The sequence below is a fragment of the Paramormyrops kingsleyae genome, chromosome 8 (assembly GCF_048594095.1).
Source record: "Paramormyrops kingsleyae isolate MSU_618 chromosome 8, PKINGS_0.4, whole genome shotgun sequence".
NCBI lineage: Eukaryota > Metazoa > Chordata > Actinopteri > Osteoglossiformes > Mormyridae > Paramormyrops > Paramormyrops kingsleyae.
The window spans coordinates 12,649,046-12,666,634 of record NC_132804.1 but is presented as its reverse complement, the minus strand read 5'-3'; the positions used below and the strand labels follow the sequence as shown (position 1 = coordinate 12,666,634).

Sequence of the window (17,589 nt, the reverse complement as noted above, 5' to 3'; positions counted from 1 at the left end):
AGGATATAAATGAGCAAGATATAAAACTGAACAGTTAATAAATATGTATGCAGAAAGCAGCAGCTTGCAAGCCAAGAGATTAGTTTAATGTTGAATGCTTTGCATTATATGTAATTGTATAGCACAGTAGTACTTGACATTATTTCTGTGTTGGGTGACTGTAAATCTGGGAAAGTGTGAATAGTGCTGTATTTGGTTCCATATGTGAGGAGTTTCCTGGAAAATCCTACTAATTCATGCACACAAACAAACTAAATAAAAAACAAAATAAAGCATAGCACCCTTCTGCTGCTAAATGCTTTTGCTGCGGTGACATGTTCAGTCAAAATTGGAAAAGCACACACATCTGGTACTTGCGTTTTATATCCCATGATGATTTTGACTGATGTCCTGCGAAGAGTATGAGTGCAGGCGATAGACAGCTGTGCTGTTGTGAGAAGCCTTCATTGATTTTTGGTTCTTTTGAAATTTTGGGACGTTTTACTTTCAATTAGAATCTTTGCAGCATATAATAAGTCGGTCCCTAGTTCCCTCTATGTGTCCATTAAATATTGCGTAATTATTAGCACTTAAATCATGTATCTAGGCTTTTGATGAATTACATCATGCCCAGACAAAGATTATGTGTCAAAACATGTGTTTTCATTTGTTCTAACTGAACATTACACCCAAGTAAGCATTAGTGTCTTCTCTTTCTTGATTACGTTCGACAGTTCACTGCCAAGAGCAAATTTGTTCTCTATTGTGTTGGATCAGACAATAGTGTTATTTTTACGGCCACAGAAAAGCCGTACTGCTTACATGGTTTATTTATGCTGAGATGTAAAGATATATCTAAAACAAACAGATTTCCCTCAGTCACGCTCATGATTTGGAGTAGTGTCACCCAGACAATGCGAGCGGTGGAGGAGACAGATGCAGTTGCCTCAGGCTTTTTCAGAATGAACTGAGTTTGCTAGGGTCAGTGCTAAGCCACAGAAGTCTAGGCACCGCTTCTCCAACAATATGGCTGGGATTTCAATCAGAATTCCAGAACAAACACCAGGGCGTTTGGACTCACTCCCTACACGGGCTGCTCCATCTTGCCTCACAGTCCAGCCTTGGCATTTCAGGCTTCCCACAGGAGGAAGAACGTAAGCGGGCCAAGGCGACACAGGTTGAGCTGAAGAATGAGGTTCTCTGGAATACCTGCTAGGAGCTCATGGGAAACGTTTGAAGATGATCATAAATTTGCTGCGTGGTTATGTGGCGTCGCTCACGCTACCCGAAGCATCACCATTCTCACTCCCGACATGAAGCCAGCAGAGATTTCTGTGGTTGCATTTGCTGTCCGATTTCAAGCCTGAAAGGGAAATATGCTGAAATGTACAGATAATTTATACCATAACATTTATAGAAAATGGGCTGGGAATTTATTCTTTACAGTATTTAGGTTTCCAAATATCTGTTTTAGGTGCATGAATCCCCTTGATTAATTGCATCCAACCACGATAACTCTGTCAGTTATTGGAAAAAGCCATCTTTCTGTGTGGTCCATTTTCAGTGTTGGCTTTGGTTTTCTTGCTCTCCTGTTCTGCAGTAATAAGGGAGCTAACTGGGATTGTATAGGTATGTAATCTGAGCAGTAACCAGCAATGGTTCTTTGTGTGCCCCATAAGACAACCCAATGGAGGATAACAGAGTGGGACAGGAAGAGGGGAGAGCAAGGCAGCCTCCCGAAACAGACGTGCCCCCCACCCGGACCACAGCCCTCCTCAACGCCTGTGCAGGTAAGTGGCCCTTTCTGCCTTGTGGTATCCATCTGTGTCCCCTGGGAATACGGAGCACAATGCTGTAGTTCATAGTCTGAAGGGACCAACCTCTCACCTGTGGCTTGTACCAGAATGAACCAGCATGGTTTCGCTGTGGTTCAATCACAGACACAGTCACTTGCTGAGTCTTTATAACGAGACTGCCTGTGGGAGATCTTTCCTCACCCCTTCATACTGGTCCCAGCTTTTACTTTCTTATTATCGTTTTTTCGTTCAAACTGATACGACTGTGTCAGCGATTCCCTCGCCCGTTCCAGGATCTGATGTAAAAATCATGTGATGTACAGTTGTCTTTTAAGAAGTGGAGCGGAAATCCAGGTGTGCAAGTGGATTTGCTTAAAACATGTGGCGTGTGTAGCGCTACGATGAATGACGGAAAAATCCACTCTGGGAGACCTTTTCCTCAGGGTGAAATAACATTGATTATTTTTAATGTTGCATGATATGAAAATGTTGTCCACTTACACACTTACATGCGCCATAAAGTCCGTTTTACTCAGCATGTGATGCCAAAATGATACAGCTACAGAATACTGCCGAAAAAAGCCACTTAAACTTCTTTTATACCGTATTATCTTTAACGGTTCAAATTAGAAAAAAAATAAGGACACAATATCAGGACAGTGTGATGTTAATGATTTATTAAAGAATAACCGGCGTGTCTAGCATGTGTGGCCAGAGCAGAGCGACCCGGATACATCTGGCTGATGCATCAGATTTCTTTTAAGCTCGTCTGGAGCGTCTGATGGCAGACGGTCTGTGCCAAGGCCAGGGCCGGGGGGGGGAGGGGGGGTGACCAAGGCTACACTAGTGCTAGCGTCAGGTCCAGACCCACCTCGCAAAGCCCTTTTCCTTTTGTCTGCGGCTGTCATGTCGGCTATTCGATGCCATCACCCGGCTGAACCCACCGTTTCCACTGCGAGCCGTTTGGCTAAGTGAGTCTCCTAACTGGGAGAGACACATTTGGCCGTGATCATTGAAGTAGAAAAGCTTTATACTGCTTGGCCTTGAAATCAGAGCCTGTTGGCCACTCCCACACCTGCCAGAACGGTCCGAGTTTAATCAACCGCAGCCATGTTCCCTGGTTTGAGCAAAGAATTTGCTCATGTAGAAGCCAATAATCGCACTATTATTTTGTCAAGCAAGCATTTTAATCACCATAATTGAGGCCATTTTGAGGTAGTGGGGGATGATATGTGTATGGAGACCGGAGCCAGTCTTTCCTGTGTGGGGGAGGTACTGCTTCGGAGGCTGAGAGCTTGGGAATCCTTAGGTCAGAAATCAAGGCACCAAAGCCCTATAACAGAGAAAAGGCAAAGCTATTGAGGAAAACATGGGGGGGGGGGGGAACCACATATCGTAAATCAGTAGAAAAAGTCAATGGGTCACAAGACCCAGGAGGAAGATGGATGAAGAATCCAGGGGAGGATGACAGGGCTGGATGTTAACGGCTCTCCGCTGCCCTTTACCTTCTCCCTTTGCAGAAAATGGGCCTTGTGCACACCTGTGCTCCGTGGAGGGAGGGCAGGCTCACTGCTCCTGCTTTCCCGGCTTCTCGTTGATGACCGACGGGCGCTCGTGTGAAGGTGAGCAGGCACCTCCACAAAGACAATGCCTTCGGCCCATGAGACGGCACTTGCTATCCCTAAAATTTAATGTCATGCATCTCCTTAATAAACCAAGCTATTCTCTGTCTTTTTAAATTGGAAATTGGAAATGCAGGGATAAGTTAAAAATGTACCCTCTATATCACACATCCGATTGGTTACAACCCAGTTAAGTCCAGAGCCCAGAGCGGTAGTGAACCATAGCCAATTAGCCGCTATGGGCTAACTCTACAGTAACAAACTCCAGCTGTATCAATGTAAACCCCCTCGATCTGTTAAATGGAACTGATTTCTCTTATTTTCTTCTTATAGCATGATCGACCCTCCTAGTGCTGTCCTCTGGCTGTTATTATTTTGCGAGGAAAGCTGTCTTTTAATTCGAGCCCACACTTGATTAAGGAAGGCTGGGTGTCTATGGTCTGCACAGTCGCCAAGCTGATTAAATGTATCTCAACGTGTGGCACGGGGCGGGTCATCCAAGCATTCTAGTGTTTCCGGATGTCAGGTCTTATAAGGATGACTGCAGGTGGTTTGTATGTCATGGAGAGATGTTATGTAACAGTAGACAGTGTGCTTACATTTACTATATCAGCTGCACACAGGCATCACTGCAAACTTCCCTTCCCTGATACAAAAACTTACAAGAATGACACAGTCAAACATTGGCGCTGCAGTTATGTATCAACAGAGTAAATAAATTTAAAAACTGCAAAAACTAAGCACATGATGTAAAATAACCAAATACAGATGAATAGGATCCCTTTAAATTGTGCATTTCATTCGATTGATTGATCATTTCACTGTTGGCGTGCGACCAAGATGAATATTTTTGTTCTACAAGCCATCGGCACAGCTCGGGTGTTAACATAACAACCACGGGGCACAAATTACCTTAGCATTGCGGTAGCTCAGGACTGTGAGTGCGATGAAATGTGGAAACAGGTCTGAATTCTGCTTTATAGACATCATAGCTCCTGGCTGATATATGTTTGCTGGTGTATGGTGTGGGCGTGTCCATGTGGGGAAGAAATCCTGAATTTGACGCGGTCTGTACATTATTCCCTTTTGGTCCATGTGTGTCGAATGGTGGCTCTGTCCCAGTAAGTACTCCCATATGTTAAAGTGTGGGTGGGCAAGGTTGATTTAATCTGTCCTGCACCAAGGAAAGCAAGTGTTACTGACCTGGCAGTTTGAACCAGCACTCCAGTGTAGCCTCACCTGCTAAAAACTGAGAATTTAATCAAATATAGTTCAGTGCTCTCTCTACATATGAAATCCAGATGCCCTTTTCTCTGTACTGTAACTTTCATACTTCTCTTCCGTGTAGGAATGCAGAGGAAGAATTGCTTTGAGCCAGATTCCCTTTCCTGTCGTGAATATGAGGTCGAGCACGGTGTGTTTCGCTCTGTATTAATGCTTTCGGCCTGAAGGAGACGCCGGAGGTGTAGCCTCAGCTTGAAAGGCCACCGCTGGACCAGGAGGGGCCCTGTGCTGGCCTACACGCCTCTCACCGTGCCTCACCTCCATTTTGTGTAGATGTGGATGAGTGCGGCACAGACATGGCCATTTGCCCGCGCGGAGATGTTTGCGTCAACACGGCGGGATCCTACCAGTGCCTGCCTGAATCGTGCCAGGAGGGGTTCATACTCAACGGGAATAGAGAGTGCGTGGGTAAGACGACCACAGCTGGCACCATGGCCTCGCCAAGGGTTTACCGCATGCCAGTGCACCCTTGCATGCATTCGGTCCGCCTGACCGCCAGTTTGCCGCATGCACCAAAAACGGTGCCTCAGCAGCTCTGGCTGGACCGCATTTTCCAACAACCAGCAAAGCTAATGCTTGCAATTGCCACTTTACTCGGATGCAAAAGGTGAAGGTCTTTGCATAAATTTTCTGATGTTTTCATAGACCTCACAAACATTATTTCTTCTCTCCAAGATAATTAATTTTGAATACAGTTGAGTGGTAGACACTACAGTAATCCAAAAACACGTGGTTAGTTGAATTTGTGTCCTTGTTAGTTTGAATTGCATCCTTGTGTCTAAATTACTCAATGGACTGTGATTGGCTAGAGTCTCTAATACCGTAATGGATAAACAGGTATAGAAGATGGATGGATTGGTAAGATGGAAGGATGCCGATTGGTAGATTACCCTACAATTATATTAATGATCCACATATATGCGGATGTTTGAAATTGATATCCTGCTGTATCTTCATCAGAATTTTTTATATTTCTATCATCATCATACCTGCAGAGTCTGTAAGTAAAAGTTGCAAGACTGATTTAGATATCTGGGGCTCCGGTATCCAGGGATTCGCCTCTCGGAAACTAAAACATTCAGTTAAATTATGGGCTTGTGAGGTGATCCTCCTCCCCCACCCATGTGTCTATGGTAAATCGGGGAATAAGCAACAGGTACTTTTTTCCACTCTTTTCACCTGTCAATTAAAACTCAGCCCAGGGCGTAATGTGTCAGATGTAGCTGCCTAAAAACCTCAATGGTCTGCTTCCGTCTTGCCTGGTTTGACACCTGGTCAGGACAGATACATAATTTACCCGTGCCTAACAGCGCCGAACGCACTAGTGACGTTACAGAATGTTGAATCATTCTGCGCAATTTTAAAAAGCTGTTTCTTAAGTGGATTTTCACCTCCCTGTGCGCTGTGAATGGTGACTCTGTGACAAGGCGAAAGACACAAATGACCGACTCATTCCTATCGGCGACGAAAAATGGGATGTTAGGTTCGCTCCCATGCCCTAATTAAGCAGAAATGTGGCTGTAATTCGAAGGCGAGGTCTGCATTTTGCCCGTTGAGTGGAAGGTGCTGTACGCTGAGTGGTCTGCTAACCCCTCCACCCTGGGGAATCCGTGGAAGGTGCTGGAATTTGGTGAGGACTCCCTTCTTCTTTGCGTGACTCAACCAAAACCGAAATGTCGTAGACTGCATCGCCTTCCGGTAAATTCTGAACGCCACCTTCAGAAACTGCTTACAGCTTTAGGTTGAGGGCAGAGAGCGCCCCCTTCCAAGTGCAGCACCTCATGACTTTCCTTAATATCCGCCCCGTCCCAGACTGCGTGTGGAACGTAACCCAGGTGGACTCAGTACAGGACTGCTCTGTGCTACGCTGCAGCTTCTGTCTGCAATCTTTAACATCTCTTTTTTTTCCAAGGCATCTGGTTCTTCTTGACAGACCTCATTTTAAAATGATCCAACTGCCTCTCCCAGGCATTTAAATATGAAGAGACCCCCGTGAAAGCATAGGGGAATACCTATTACACATATTATTATACTTATTAATATTAGCATTTGCTTTGCAGGTGTCTTTGTACGAAACGACAAGGCATACTCAGACACGCATGCCTTGTAATTTCATGCTTTATACACCTGGATCTTTCCACTAAAGCAATCCAAGAAAGGTGTCTTTCTTCAGGAGCAGAAAAGAAAGAATGTTACTCTGGTATCATAAATCTGGCATCTTAGTCATTGTGCCCCCCTCCCCCTTTGTGTTCGCTGAGGAAAAGCCTTTACAAGCAAACAAACAAAATCCTTTCCCTTTTGTGTTTACAGCACGACCTGTCATGCATTCATTTGCTTGTTCAAACACAGACCTTCTTCTGGGATTTGCCCACTTTGGGCGGGGGTTCTTCATAACTGGGACTCTGCCACACGCTGGACCCCCCTTAGAGGCTCTCGAGCCGGGTAGTAATCACTTTCGCGTGACTATGGGATTTCCGGGGGTTAACTTCCGAAACAATGGCCTCATCTGTGCTGTGACTCACCCTGCTGGGAGGGGAGTGAGCTTTATGAATCTGTACTAGAGCTGCTCTTACCTCTCGAGCTGAAATTTGTGCTTGTGCCATCCTGATAAGGCTCTGGTGTTAAATGCCGCCTTGTGCACTAATTGCCCTGGTTTAAGAGCACAGACGTCCCTCAACAACCTTCAACAAATCCTTTATGGCTGTAGTTGCACGCGGCGATGCGGTTGGTGCTCTGTCTTTGGGGGGGGGGGGTGATCCTTCCTGGTGCCTCCCACAGTAAGATGGACTTCCTCTAAAGCAGTATCCCAACCTGGTCCTCGGGGACCCACAAACGATCCACATTTTCGCTCCCTCCCAGCTCCCTGCAAGACAGTGCACATGCTTGATCCCTACCGGGAGCTGGGGAGGAGCAGGAACGTGGACTGTCTGCAGGTCCCTGAGAATCAGATTGGGGAACACTGCTCTAAAGTTCCCTGCATGTGTCTGTGAGTGGAGCGCCAGGCGATGCAGCGGAGAGCCTGGCTGCGGTTCTCGGGGACTGTCGCCACTGCTCCCATGGAAACCCAAGGGACCAACCCCTCCTTCAAACGTCACACACTTCATCTCTGTCTCTCTCTCTTTCCCTTTCTCCTCGTCACCCCACAGATGTGAACGAGTGCGTCACTAACGCTCACAGCTGCCAGGCCAACGAGAAATGCGTCAACACCATGGGGTCCTTTATGTGCCAAAGGCAGATAATATGCCCAGCAGGGTACCAGGCAAGAGATGGGGTTTGCGAAGGTATGTCTCCCCCCCCCCCCCACCTCTTGTGACAGCTGCCATTTAAAACACAAAGTCACATGTCCACATTTTAGGCACCTTAAGTGAGGCTTCAGCAGTAGTGAATTCATACATCTGCACGAGATGAAGCAAGCAGCCCCACACCCTGACTTCCTCCCGAGGAGCCGCTGCTCACTTGCGATCATGATGCCTCAGAGTGTGAACAATCTAGTTTATTCACATTTATTTGAGCATATGAGCGTAGTAGCTAAGAGGGTGGGGCCCACGGAAACAGTGCAGATTACAGTCACCCATATCTCTGCAGTCCGTCCAGAGCGTGTGAGCGGAGCCGCGGTGCCCTGGAAGACGAACTAGCCTCAGAACATTCCAGAAACGCTCGTAGTGGAGCAGCCTTGCCCTTATGTGGAAGTGAAATGAAACAGCTATAAAAATAGACCCGTAATTAATAAAGCTATTGCCACGAGTAATAATAGAGCATTATTAAATTGTGTTTGGCCCAGACTATGCAGATATGACCTCCCACCCGATTGCTTTTTTCTGAGGTGGTTCATTTGATTTCAAATCTGATCTGCATGGGCTCAGCCAGGTGCGGTAAGTCGGTGGCAGGATCAGGAGAGCGGGTCCCTGCTGTCGGCGGCCTGTCGGCACCGGGGGACGCGCCGATAACAGCAGCTGCTAATAGCTGCCATTTTTTCCCTTGTCAGGCGTAGCTACTCCAGATTCTGCCGTTTGCACACCGGCTGCCGGATGTGCAGTGACGGGCAGCAACTGAGTAAACGTGCGAGCACACAGGTTACCGATAGACTCTCCACGGGTCTTCGTCTGGACCTGGTGTCATGGAAAAGGCCAATAGATGGGGCCTGGTGATTACAGTAATTGGAACGATTGGCTAATGATTGGCTATTGGATTATCAGCACAGAACGAAGGCAGAAATCGCCATCCTGACACGGAAAAGCTCATGCGCAGCGCTGACGGGAGCTGGAATCCACAGAATGAAGATCTCGCAAATAATGATCGAAAGTGTCCCAGTAATCGCTTTACGGGAACATGGTCTGCGTGTGCCTGTTAACATCCTTGCACAAATCGCAGTTCCCTAATTTTTGTAATGCCTTCCGTTATTCACCGAGATACGTACATGCAGGTTTTTGCTCTTACTGCAGCCATGACAACAAAATTGACTGTTCTGACGCAGTTTTAGAGACGTAAAAGCATCGGAAAGGATTTTATGATTCAGTCTGATCGGTGAGAATGGGCCCAGGGCCTGTCTTTGAACCAAAAGTGACACCTAGTGGTGAAAGTGTCAAACATCTAACAAAGCCAGAGGGGAACACAGTTCACACACTTCTGTTGTACTGCATCATTCTATAGCCTGTTTAAACCATATACAGCTGAAAATGACAATATGACTTTCTCCTGTATCCATCCCCCCCCTCTTTTTTTTGCCTGGGGGCAGATGTTGATGAGTGTGCCTTGGGGACGCACAACTGTGGAGTGGGCTTTGAGTGCCAGAATATGCAAGGCTCCTTCTCCTGCCAACCCAGGCAGAGGTGCTTCACTGGGTTCAGCCAGGACAAACATGGCAACTGTGTCGGTAGGTGGCTTGGCCTCTCTCATTGGCTGGTGCTGTGGGATGGGTGGCTATATTAGGTTCCTGATGAGATCCCGCTGAATGGGGAATGTCCGCCCTGGGATTACAGTGCATAGAGCTTAATTGGGAAACACAGCTTCCATTACATTTCTGTAGAGCAGTGTTTCCCAATCCGGTCCTCAGGAACCCACAGCCAGTCCACATTTTTGCTCCCTCCGAGTTGGGAGGGAACAAAACCATGGACTGTTTGCAGGTCCCTGAGGACCAGATTGGGAAACACTGCTTTAGAGAAAAAGACATGGTGTGCATAGGGTGTAGAATGACATAGTGGGGGTGGACATGGAACATCAGACAGTCTTTCTCGTATCCCCCCCCCCCCCCGATCACCTTCCCTGCTCCTCCTTAGATGTTGATGAGTGCAGCAGTCTGGAGGAGCCCTGCAGCTCCGGCTTCAACTGCATCAACACCGTGGGCTCGTACACCTGCCAGCGCAAGGTCATCCTGTGCAGCCAGGGCTACCACACCAGCGCCGACGGAGCCCGGTGCATTGGTACGGCGGCCCTATCTCATCGAAACCAGATTGGGCTTTATTTATTCACAATGAGGAGGAGATCAATTGGCAACGACAGCAAGGTCATTTTGGGATTTGGACCAGCAGTCTACAGGTTATAGCTCTGGGGTTTCAGTCATCGTGCCACAGCAGGAGCAAGTAGTTTAGCGAATAATCTGATTGGAAGACAGGAAATTGGGCAGCAGTAATGATAGTGATGTATGTAACATGTGGATGCATGACCCCGCTAACTCTTTTACCCCGGCCACACCGCCCCACTCCGTCTGTGCGACCCAGATGTCGACGAGTGTCAGACTGGTGCCCACCGCTGCGGAGAGGGCCAGATCTGTCAGAACCTGCCTGGGAACTACCGCTGCAACTGCCAGACGGGCTACCAGCCTGACCTGATCCGCGGGACCTGCGTGGGTATGAGATGGACCGTGGGGCGGGGGAATGGGGGGGTGTACGTTTGTAAGGCAATGACAGGGTTAACAAAACAAAGGCAATCTGGATGGGATACACTCCTGGGAAATAAATAGAGGCTTCACACTGAGTGATTGAAGGGCTTTGATGCAGTCCAACATACTGTCTCAATGCATCATGGGAAAGGATGACTCTCAGACCAATGGATGATATTTTTCTCTGTCAAACCTGACTGGGACCACAAACGGAGGCAAGAAGGATGTCTGTGCCGGTGAGCGGCGTGCTTATCTTACCGCTGCCCCATGGACTCTGGGGGGAGTCTATGCTGATGCAGCCCGCTGTGACTTAATGAAGCACAGCAGCTCTGCGTTCAGGCTATCAGCCAAGCGCCTGCCTTCCCCCCACATTTGCGATAATTGGTCGTCTGCATCGTCCTTTGCTGCACATCTGTTAGTTTCTTAAAAGAGGCTTTCGTTCAAAGAAGCTCCCGTAACTTACAGCTTTACTTTTGAGCTTTACATTGGAGACCCATTGACATGTGAGTTAGCTATATATCCAAATGACTTAAAGCTTTAGAGCAAAGACTCATAGAAATGTGATTTAGCTACATATCCGAATGACTTACAGCTTCAGAGCAGAGAATCATCGACATGTGATTTAGCTACATATCCAAATTACTTACAGCTTTAGAGCAGAGACTCATTGCCATGTGATTTAGCTACATTTCTAAATGACTTACAGCCTTAGAGCAGAGACTCATAGACATGTGATTTAGCTACATATCCAAATGACTTACAGCTTTAGAGCAGAGACTCATCGACATGTGATTTAGCGACATATCCAAATGACTTACAGCTTTAGAGCAGAGACTCATCGACATGTGATTTAGCTACATATCCAAATGACTAACAGCCTTAGAGCAGAGACTCATAGACATGTGATTTAGCTACATATCCAAATGACTTACAGCTTTAGAGCAGAGATTCATTTACATGTGATTTAGCTACATATCCAAATGACTAACAGCCTTAGAGCAGAGACTCATAGACATGTGATTTAGCTACATATCCAAATGACTTACAGCCTTAGAGCAGAGACTCATCGCCATGTGATTTAGCTACATATCCAAATGACTTACAGCCTTAGAGCAGAGACTCATCGCCATGTGATTTAGCTACATATCCAAATGACTTACAGCCTTAGAGCAGAGACTCATCGACATGTGATTTAGCTACATATCCAAATGACTTACAGCCTTAGAGCAGAGACTCATCGAGATGTGATTTAGCGACATATCCAAATGACTTACAGCTTTAGAGCAGAGACTCCTCGACATGTGATTTAGCTACATTTCCAAATGACTTACAGCCTTAGAGCAGAGACTCATCGCCATGTGATTTAGCTACATATCCAAATGACTTACAGCCTTAGAGCAGAGACTCATCGACATGTGATTTAGCTACATATCCAAATGACTTACAGCCTTAGAGCAGAGACTCATCGAGATGTGATTTAGCGACATATCCAAATGACTTACAGCTTTAGAGCAGAGACTCCTCGACATGTGATTTAGCTACATTTCCAAATGACTTACAGCTTTAGGGCAGAGACTCGTTGCCATGTGATTTAGCTACATATCCAAATGACTAACAGCCTTAGAGCAGAGACTCATAGACATGTGATTTAGCTACATATCCAAATGACTAACAGCCTTAGAGCAGAGACTCATCGACATGTGATTTAGCTACATATCCAAATGAGTAACAGCCTTAGAGCAGAGACTCATAGACATGTGATTTAGCTACATTTCCAAATGACTTACAGCCTTAGAGCAGAGACTCGTCGCCATGTGATTTAGCTACATATCCAAATGACTTACAGCTTTAGAGCAGAGACTCATCGACATGTGATTTAGCGACATATCCAAATGACTTACAGCTTTAGGGCAGAGACTCGTCGCCATGTGATTTAGCTACATATCCAAATGACTTACAGCTTTAGAGCAGAGACTCATCGACATGTGATTTAGCGACATATCCAAATGACTTACAGCTTTAGGGCAGAGACTCGTCGCCATATGATTTAGCTACATATCCAAATGACTTACAGCTTTAGAGCAGAGACTCATCGACATGTGATTTAGCGACATATCCAAGTGACTTACAGCTTTAGAGCAGAGACTCATCGACATGTGATTTAGCGACATATCCAAGTGACTTTCAGCTGAATAATTCATCTGTTTATATAGTAGAGAGTAATAAAGATGTTTTAAGCTGCATAAGCCAACTGAGTCACAGGTTAAAATCTCACTTCATTTTTTTGCTCTTTAACCAATGTGCCCTCATCCCACCTATCCCGGCCCCCCTCCCCCCCCTGGCAGACATCAACGAGTGTTGGCGGTACCCGGGCCGGCTGTGTGCCCAGACATGCGAGAACACCCCTGGCTCCTATCGGTGCACCTGCACAGCCGGCTTCTCGCTGTCTGTAGATGGCAAGAACTGTGAAGGTACCCCCCCCCCCCAAAGTCCACCCAGAACTAATACACACACTGCATGTATCAGACATCGATGACATTTTACAGCCATATTATGGTTTTTCCTAGACTTGGAGCCAGCAGCCATTGGTGACATACTGCATAAAATATGAGTGATGGTCTATAATCAGTCTGCAGCGACAAAGCCCAGTGACTAAATGACACATGGCTCTCCGGGCCTCTCATCCCCGCTATTAAAAGAGCCACATTAACCGCAGAACACGATGTCCAGCTACAGTAGCTACATGGCTGTCCATTATTGAAATTGTCGAAAGCGTGGTTTGGCCCTAACTGGACATTGTTTTACGGTTTGGCGTCAGCTGAAAATTATTTAATTGCTTTGCACTGTTTTTATTTTGCGGCTGTGCTGTTTGTTAACCCATTTAGAGGCATTTTAATGGAGCAATTAAGTCCATGAAATCAAACCAGCTAGTTTAGCAATGCTGGCAGCATCCCGTATCAAACTAAGGTAGTTTACCGCCCGTCTGAGCCAAGGCACAGTGTGAGAGGTACCATCACCGCCGTGAGCATGCCTGTTGACTGCAGCCATGTGTAACTTGTCCAGATGTGAACGAATGCAACAGCAACCCCTGCAGTCAGGAATGCGCCAACATCTACGGTTCATATCAGTGTTACTGCAGGCAAGGCTTCTTCCTCAAGGAAGATGGACACACCTGTGAAGGTAAAACGAAGTGGGCCGCCCTACTATAAAGTAATTTATTCATTTTACTTGATGAAAGTGACTTAGTAAATATGAAGCCTTTTCCTTTAAATATTTGATTTGAAGACACTGTAGCAATAAAAATGAAATGGACACGGTGTAATATTGAATCGTTCTGTATTGACTATACAATGACACAATATTTCCAAGAGTGGAGACACTCAGTCGATAATGCCATGACTTATGTCATAAGTGACTGATTTTCATTGGGCTCAGTGACAGAACCCAAAGTAGTATCTGTCATTGATTTTGTTATAGTTCACTCACACCTACACACACATGTGTATAACTAAAACTGCTGTGAATTTCCATTTTCTCATATTTTCTTAATGAGTACTTACACCAACTTGAAAATAGATTAAAATTTCTAGCATGAAAGAAATCTTGTAGAATAGCAGAGTTGGTAAATGGGCATTTGTCTTTTAGGGGTGTCCACACATCATCCAAGGTTTCTGATTTTAAAACTTCTCACAGAATAGCTAAATGTGGCCAACTTACACAACAAACATTCACACAAACACAGTGCTGATGATGTTCCCCGATCATAGTCTTGTAGTCTCCAACCTGATGTCCCCAGGTGGGCTGTGTCATGTGACCCAGTGGGTCAGGGAGGCGGTCATGTGACTGCAATAGGTACGGTGCCTGATGGTGCGTCTCTGAGCGTCTCCTACTTGGCTTACAGACATCGATGAGTGCTCCCAGAGCGTGGGCCACCTCTGCGCCTTCAAATGCGTCAACGTCCCTGGCAGCTATCAGTGTGCCTGCCCGCCGAGCGGATACTCCATGTCCCCCAATGGGCGTACTTGCCGAGGTTAGAGCCCCCGTCTCCTTGCTCCTAAAAGCCAGGTCAGGCTGGAATCCCTCACTGTGAAGTCTGGCTGCCAAGCACTAACGTGAGTGCCGCCCGGGCACGGCTGTCGGGCCACCCATCCCCGAAGCTCAGCGTTAACGAATTTGCTAATGAATCGGGATGAGGATGGGACGCGGCGGGCCGGAACGGGCGACGCGCAGGTGAAACGAGATGCATAATTAATTACTGCTGGAGTCAGACTGGTATTGACTCCTGGCGGAATGAAGAGTGGCACCACTGCCTCTGGCAGTCGGAGCTGCTCCTGGTGTCCGTGCAGCTGTTGACGGGCAGCACGATGGCAGCGTCTCCCTGTGCCGTGACCATGAAGCCGCAGAAGCACACAAAGCCATGCACAGGTCCCCGCCAAGGTGCTGATCAGGGTTCCCTGAAGCCACCATCTTCAGATGTTCCCTCATAAGCCCCTGTTCCCTCATGCTAATTGGGATTTTCCCGACACGCCTTCCTCCTGTCAGCCCCAGACTGACCCGTTTCTCCTGTCCTGCAGACATAGACGAGTGCACCAACGGAGCCCACAACTGCAGCTCCACGGAGACCTGCTACAACGTCCAGGGCGGCTTCCGCTGCCTGTCTTTCAGCTGCCCGGCCAACTACCGCAGGGTGTCAGACATGTAAGTGCTGTACCTGGCAGCATGGGAGTCTCTCGCTCCTCACTCCCTCAGGCCTTATCTCCCCCTCCCCCCGACTAAATGCTAATATGATATGCGAGCAAAATACTCTGATCCAAGCTCTCAGACAAACTTCGGTCTCATGGGGATGTCACAGCAGTGAATTCCGATTTAAATTCCCACATACAAAGCTGCAAAAAACAGTGAGAAAGATCACTGATGGACACAGAGAGCCCATCACACTATAAGGGAACCGTGGGTGAATGTCGGTGCGATGAGACACAAAGCGTAGCCGTGAGCTTCCAGCACCAAGGGCCCCGAGGCAGCCTCGTTAACACGCCACGTCTCGTGGATTATTATGACGTTCGTCGTATTTCCCGCTAAGAGCGGGACGGGGTCACTTGTGACCGGCCTCTGTGTCGGCGTGGGGACATCGGCGGAATGACTGAGGGGACGTGCGTGCCGCTCTCTGGGAACGACATCGTAAGCAGTAGGTATAAATAAAGCGGCTCGCAAAGCTTTCGCTCGAGAATGAAACTACTGCAACGTGTCGAACCCAAACCAGGCAGTTTGTGAGTCACTTATGTTTTTCATCCTTCCTTAATTACATGTTTGCATCCATCCATCCATCCATCCATCCATGTATTCATCTTTAAATCAGGTGAGAATTATGCTCAATTAATTATAGAGTGTATTAAAAAAATATAACATACCCTATAAGGTAATATTAGTTTTGCAGAATATTCAGTAATATTCCTGGAGGGCAATTTATCGGAATGGGTTCATGTAATGAACAGCTAACTGGAGTGCTAACTGGGAGTTCTGGTTGCTGTGGTTTGATTCTGCCGACCCTGTGCCCCTCCCCCAGACGCTGCGAGCGCATCAGCTGCCAGGATTTCCAGGAGTGTCAGAACATGCCACTGAGGATCACCTACTACCAACTGAACTTCCAGACCAACATCATCATCCCGGCTCTGATCTTCCGCATCGGGCCGTCGCCCGCCTACTCCGGGGACAGCATCATCATCCGCATCACCCGCGGCTACGAGGAGAACTACTTCAGCACCCGCAAGCTGAACGCCTACACTGGCGCCGTGTACCTGCAGCGCCAGGTGCGGCAGCCCCGCGATTTCCTCATCGAAGTCGAGATGAAGCTCCTCCGCCAGGGCAGTTTCACCACCTTCCTGGCCAGGATCTACGTCTTCATCACGGCCCACTCGCTCTAACGGCCAGGCTGTCGGCGCGTACAGTATGGTGCTCCACTTCTCTTCAAGCATCGTTTATATGACAGCTGTTAATGAAGAGGCCTCCGTTTAGTGTATGCCCTTGCATACTCCTGTCTGAATGTCCGCTAAATGAAATATTGCCAAAGACTTTACCGTTAATTTTATGTAGCGATAGATCTGTGGTTTGGTGTTTTGCTCGCACTGATGACACGCAGAGAAATCCATGGAGGAGTGTTGCTTGCAGAAACACCTGTTGGTCTGCACCTCACACCAGATGCTATGTAGCCACGTATTTTCCCTCTTGACTGGCTTGATTCTCATCCTGTATTACTCAGCAGATTTTGTTCTATTTTTTTCTTTGCTCAGTGTTTTCTGTCCTCTACCTGAGAACACAATAAGCAATCAAATGGATGATGGATGTATGATAATTTTTAAGCCTGTTTTAAAAAGAGAGCTCCTTTGGAAAGGTTATTCTTGACATTCGCATGGTGAGACCATGTGACACAGATGCCAGCACTGAAAATTGTCTTTTATAAGTAGTTGAGGTTTTAGTGTTTTTTTTTCTGCCCACAGTTTCCGTCGGTGTGTTACTGTCTTAAAATCGTCTCAGGGTAAACAAAATAGAAACAACCCAGTCTGCATTAGTTCTCTCCATTAAACACCTCCTGTATAACAAGCTGGTTTCTGGTTGTTGTTTTTTTGGGGGGGGGGGGGGGTGCTTGCATATTGAGATACTGTAAATATCTGTCTGGGGGAGGTTTGGCCAAAAACCTCACATTTAGGTCTGTATGACTTTGTAATGTTGTGATAAAATCCTATGTTTTATCAAAGCTGATAAATTGACCTCGGTATGTCGCATTAGTTGTGTTCACATAATGTAACTGTGCAATTCATTTGAAACCATTTGTTTGAGCCTACAATACATAATGTAAAAACGATCTATATAGCATATTGATATTTTGACAAAATCAAACTATCCTAAAATTCTACGATTCATCTTGTCTGTTCCTGGACAGAAACAAAACTAGACTGATACCATCACACAGATGAGGATGTTTAAACGAGTCAGTCAGTCATATTTAAATAAACACTGCATGTCATTCTGGAAT

The 17,589-nt window shown here is 46.7% G+C and overlaps 1 protein-coding gene across 2 annotated transcripts in view; it reads left to right on the top strand.

The window, feature by feature from the left end:
* fbln2 (fibulin 2) overlaps positions 1-17,156 on the top strand; it is a 55,393-nt gene extending 38,237 nt beyond the window's left edge. Inside the window, exons 7-18 of one of the 2 annotated variants that reach the window (XM_023837463.2) lie at positions 1,659-1,769; positions 3,296-3,397; positions 4,955-5,089; positions 7,828-7,962; positions 9,417-9,554; positions 9,958-10,101; positions 10,399-10,527; positions 12,905-13,030; positions 13,623-13,739; positions 14,461-14,589; positions 15,134-15,257; positions 16,123-17,156. In XM_023837463.2, coding sequence (XP_023693231.2) covers positions 1,659-1,769; positions 3,296-3,397; positions 4,955-5,089; positions 7,828-7,962; positions 9,417-9,554; positions 9,958-10,101; positions 10,399-10,527; positions 12,905-13,030; positions 13,623-13,739; positions 14,461-14,589; positions 15,134-15,257; positions 16,123-16,480 — 1,748 coding nt within the window. In that variant the 3' untranslated portion in view covers positions 16,481-17,156. The remainder of the gene's footprint in view (positions 1-1,658; positions 1,770-3,295; positions 3,398-4,954; positions 5,090-7,827; positions 7,963-9,416; positions 9,555-9,957; positions 10,102-10,398; positions 10,528-12,904; positions 13,031-13,622; positions 13,740-14,460; positions 14,590-15,133; positions 15,258-16,122) is intronic. The other variant, XM_023837464.2, reaches the window with a different exon arrangement.
* The last annotated feature ends 433 nt before the right edge of the window (positions 17,157-17,589 follow it).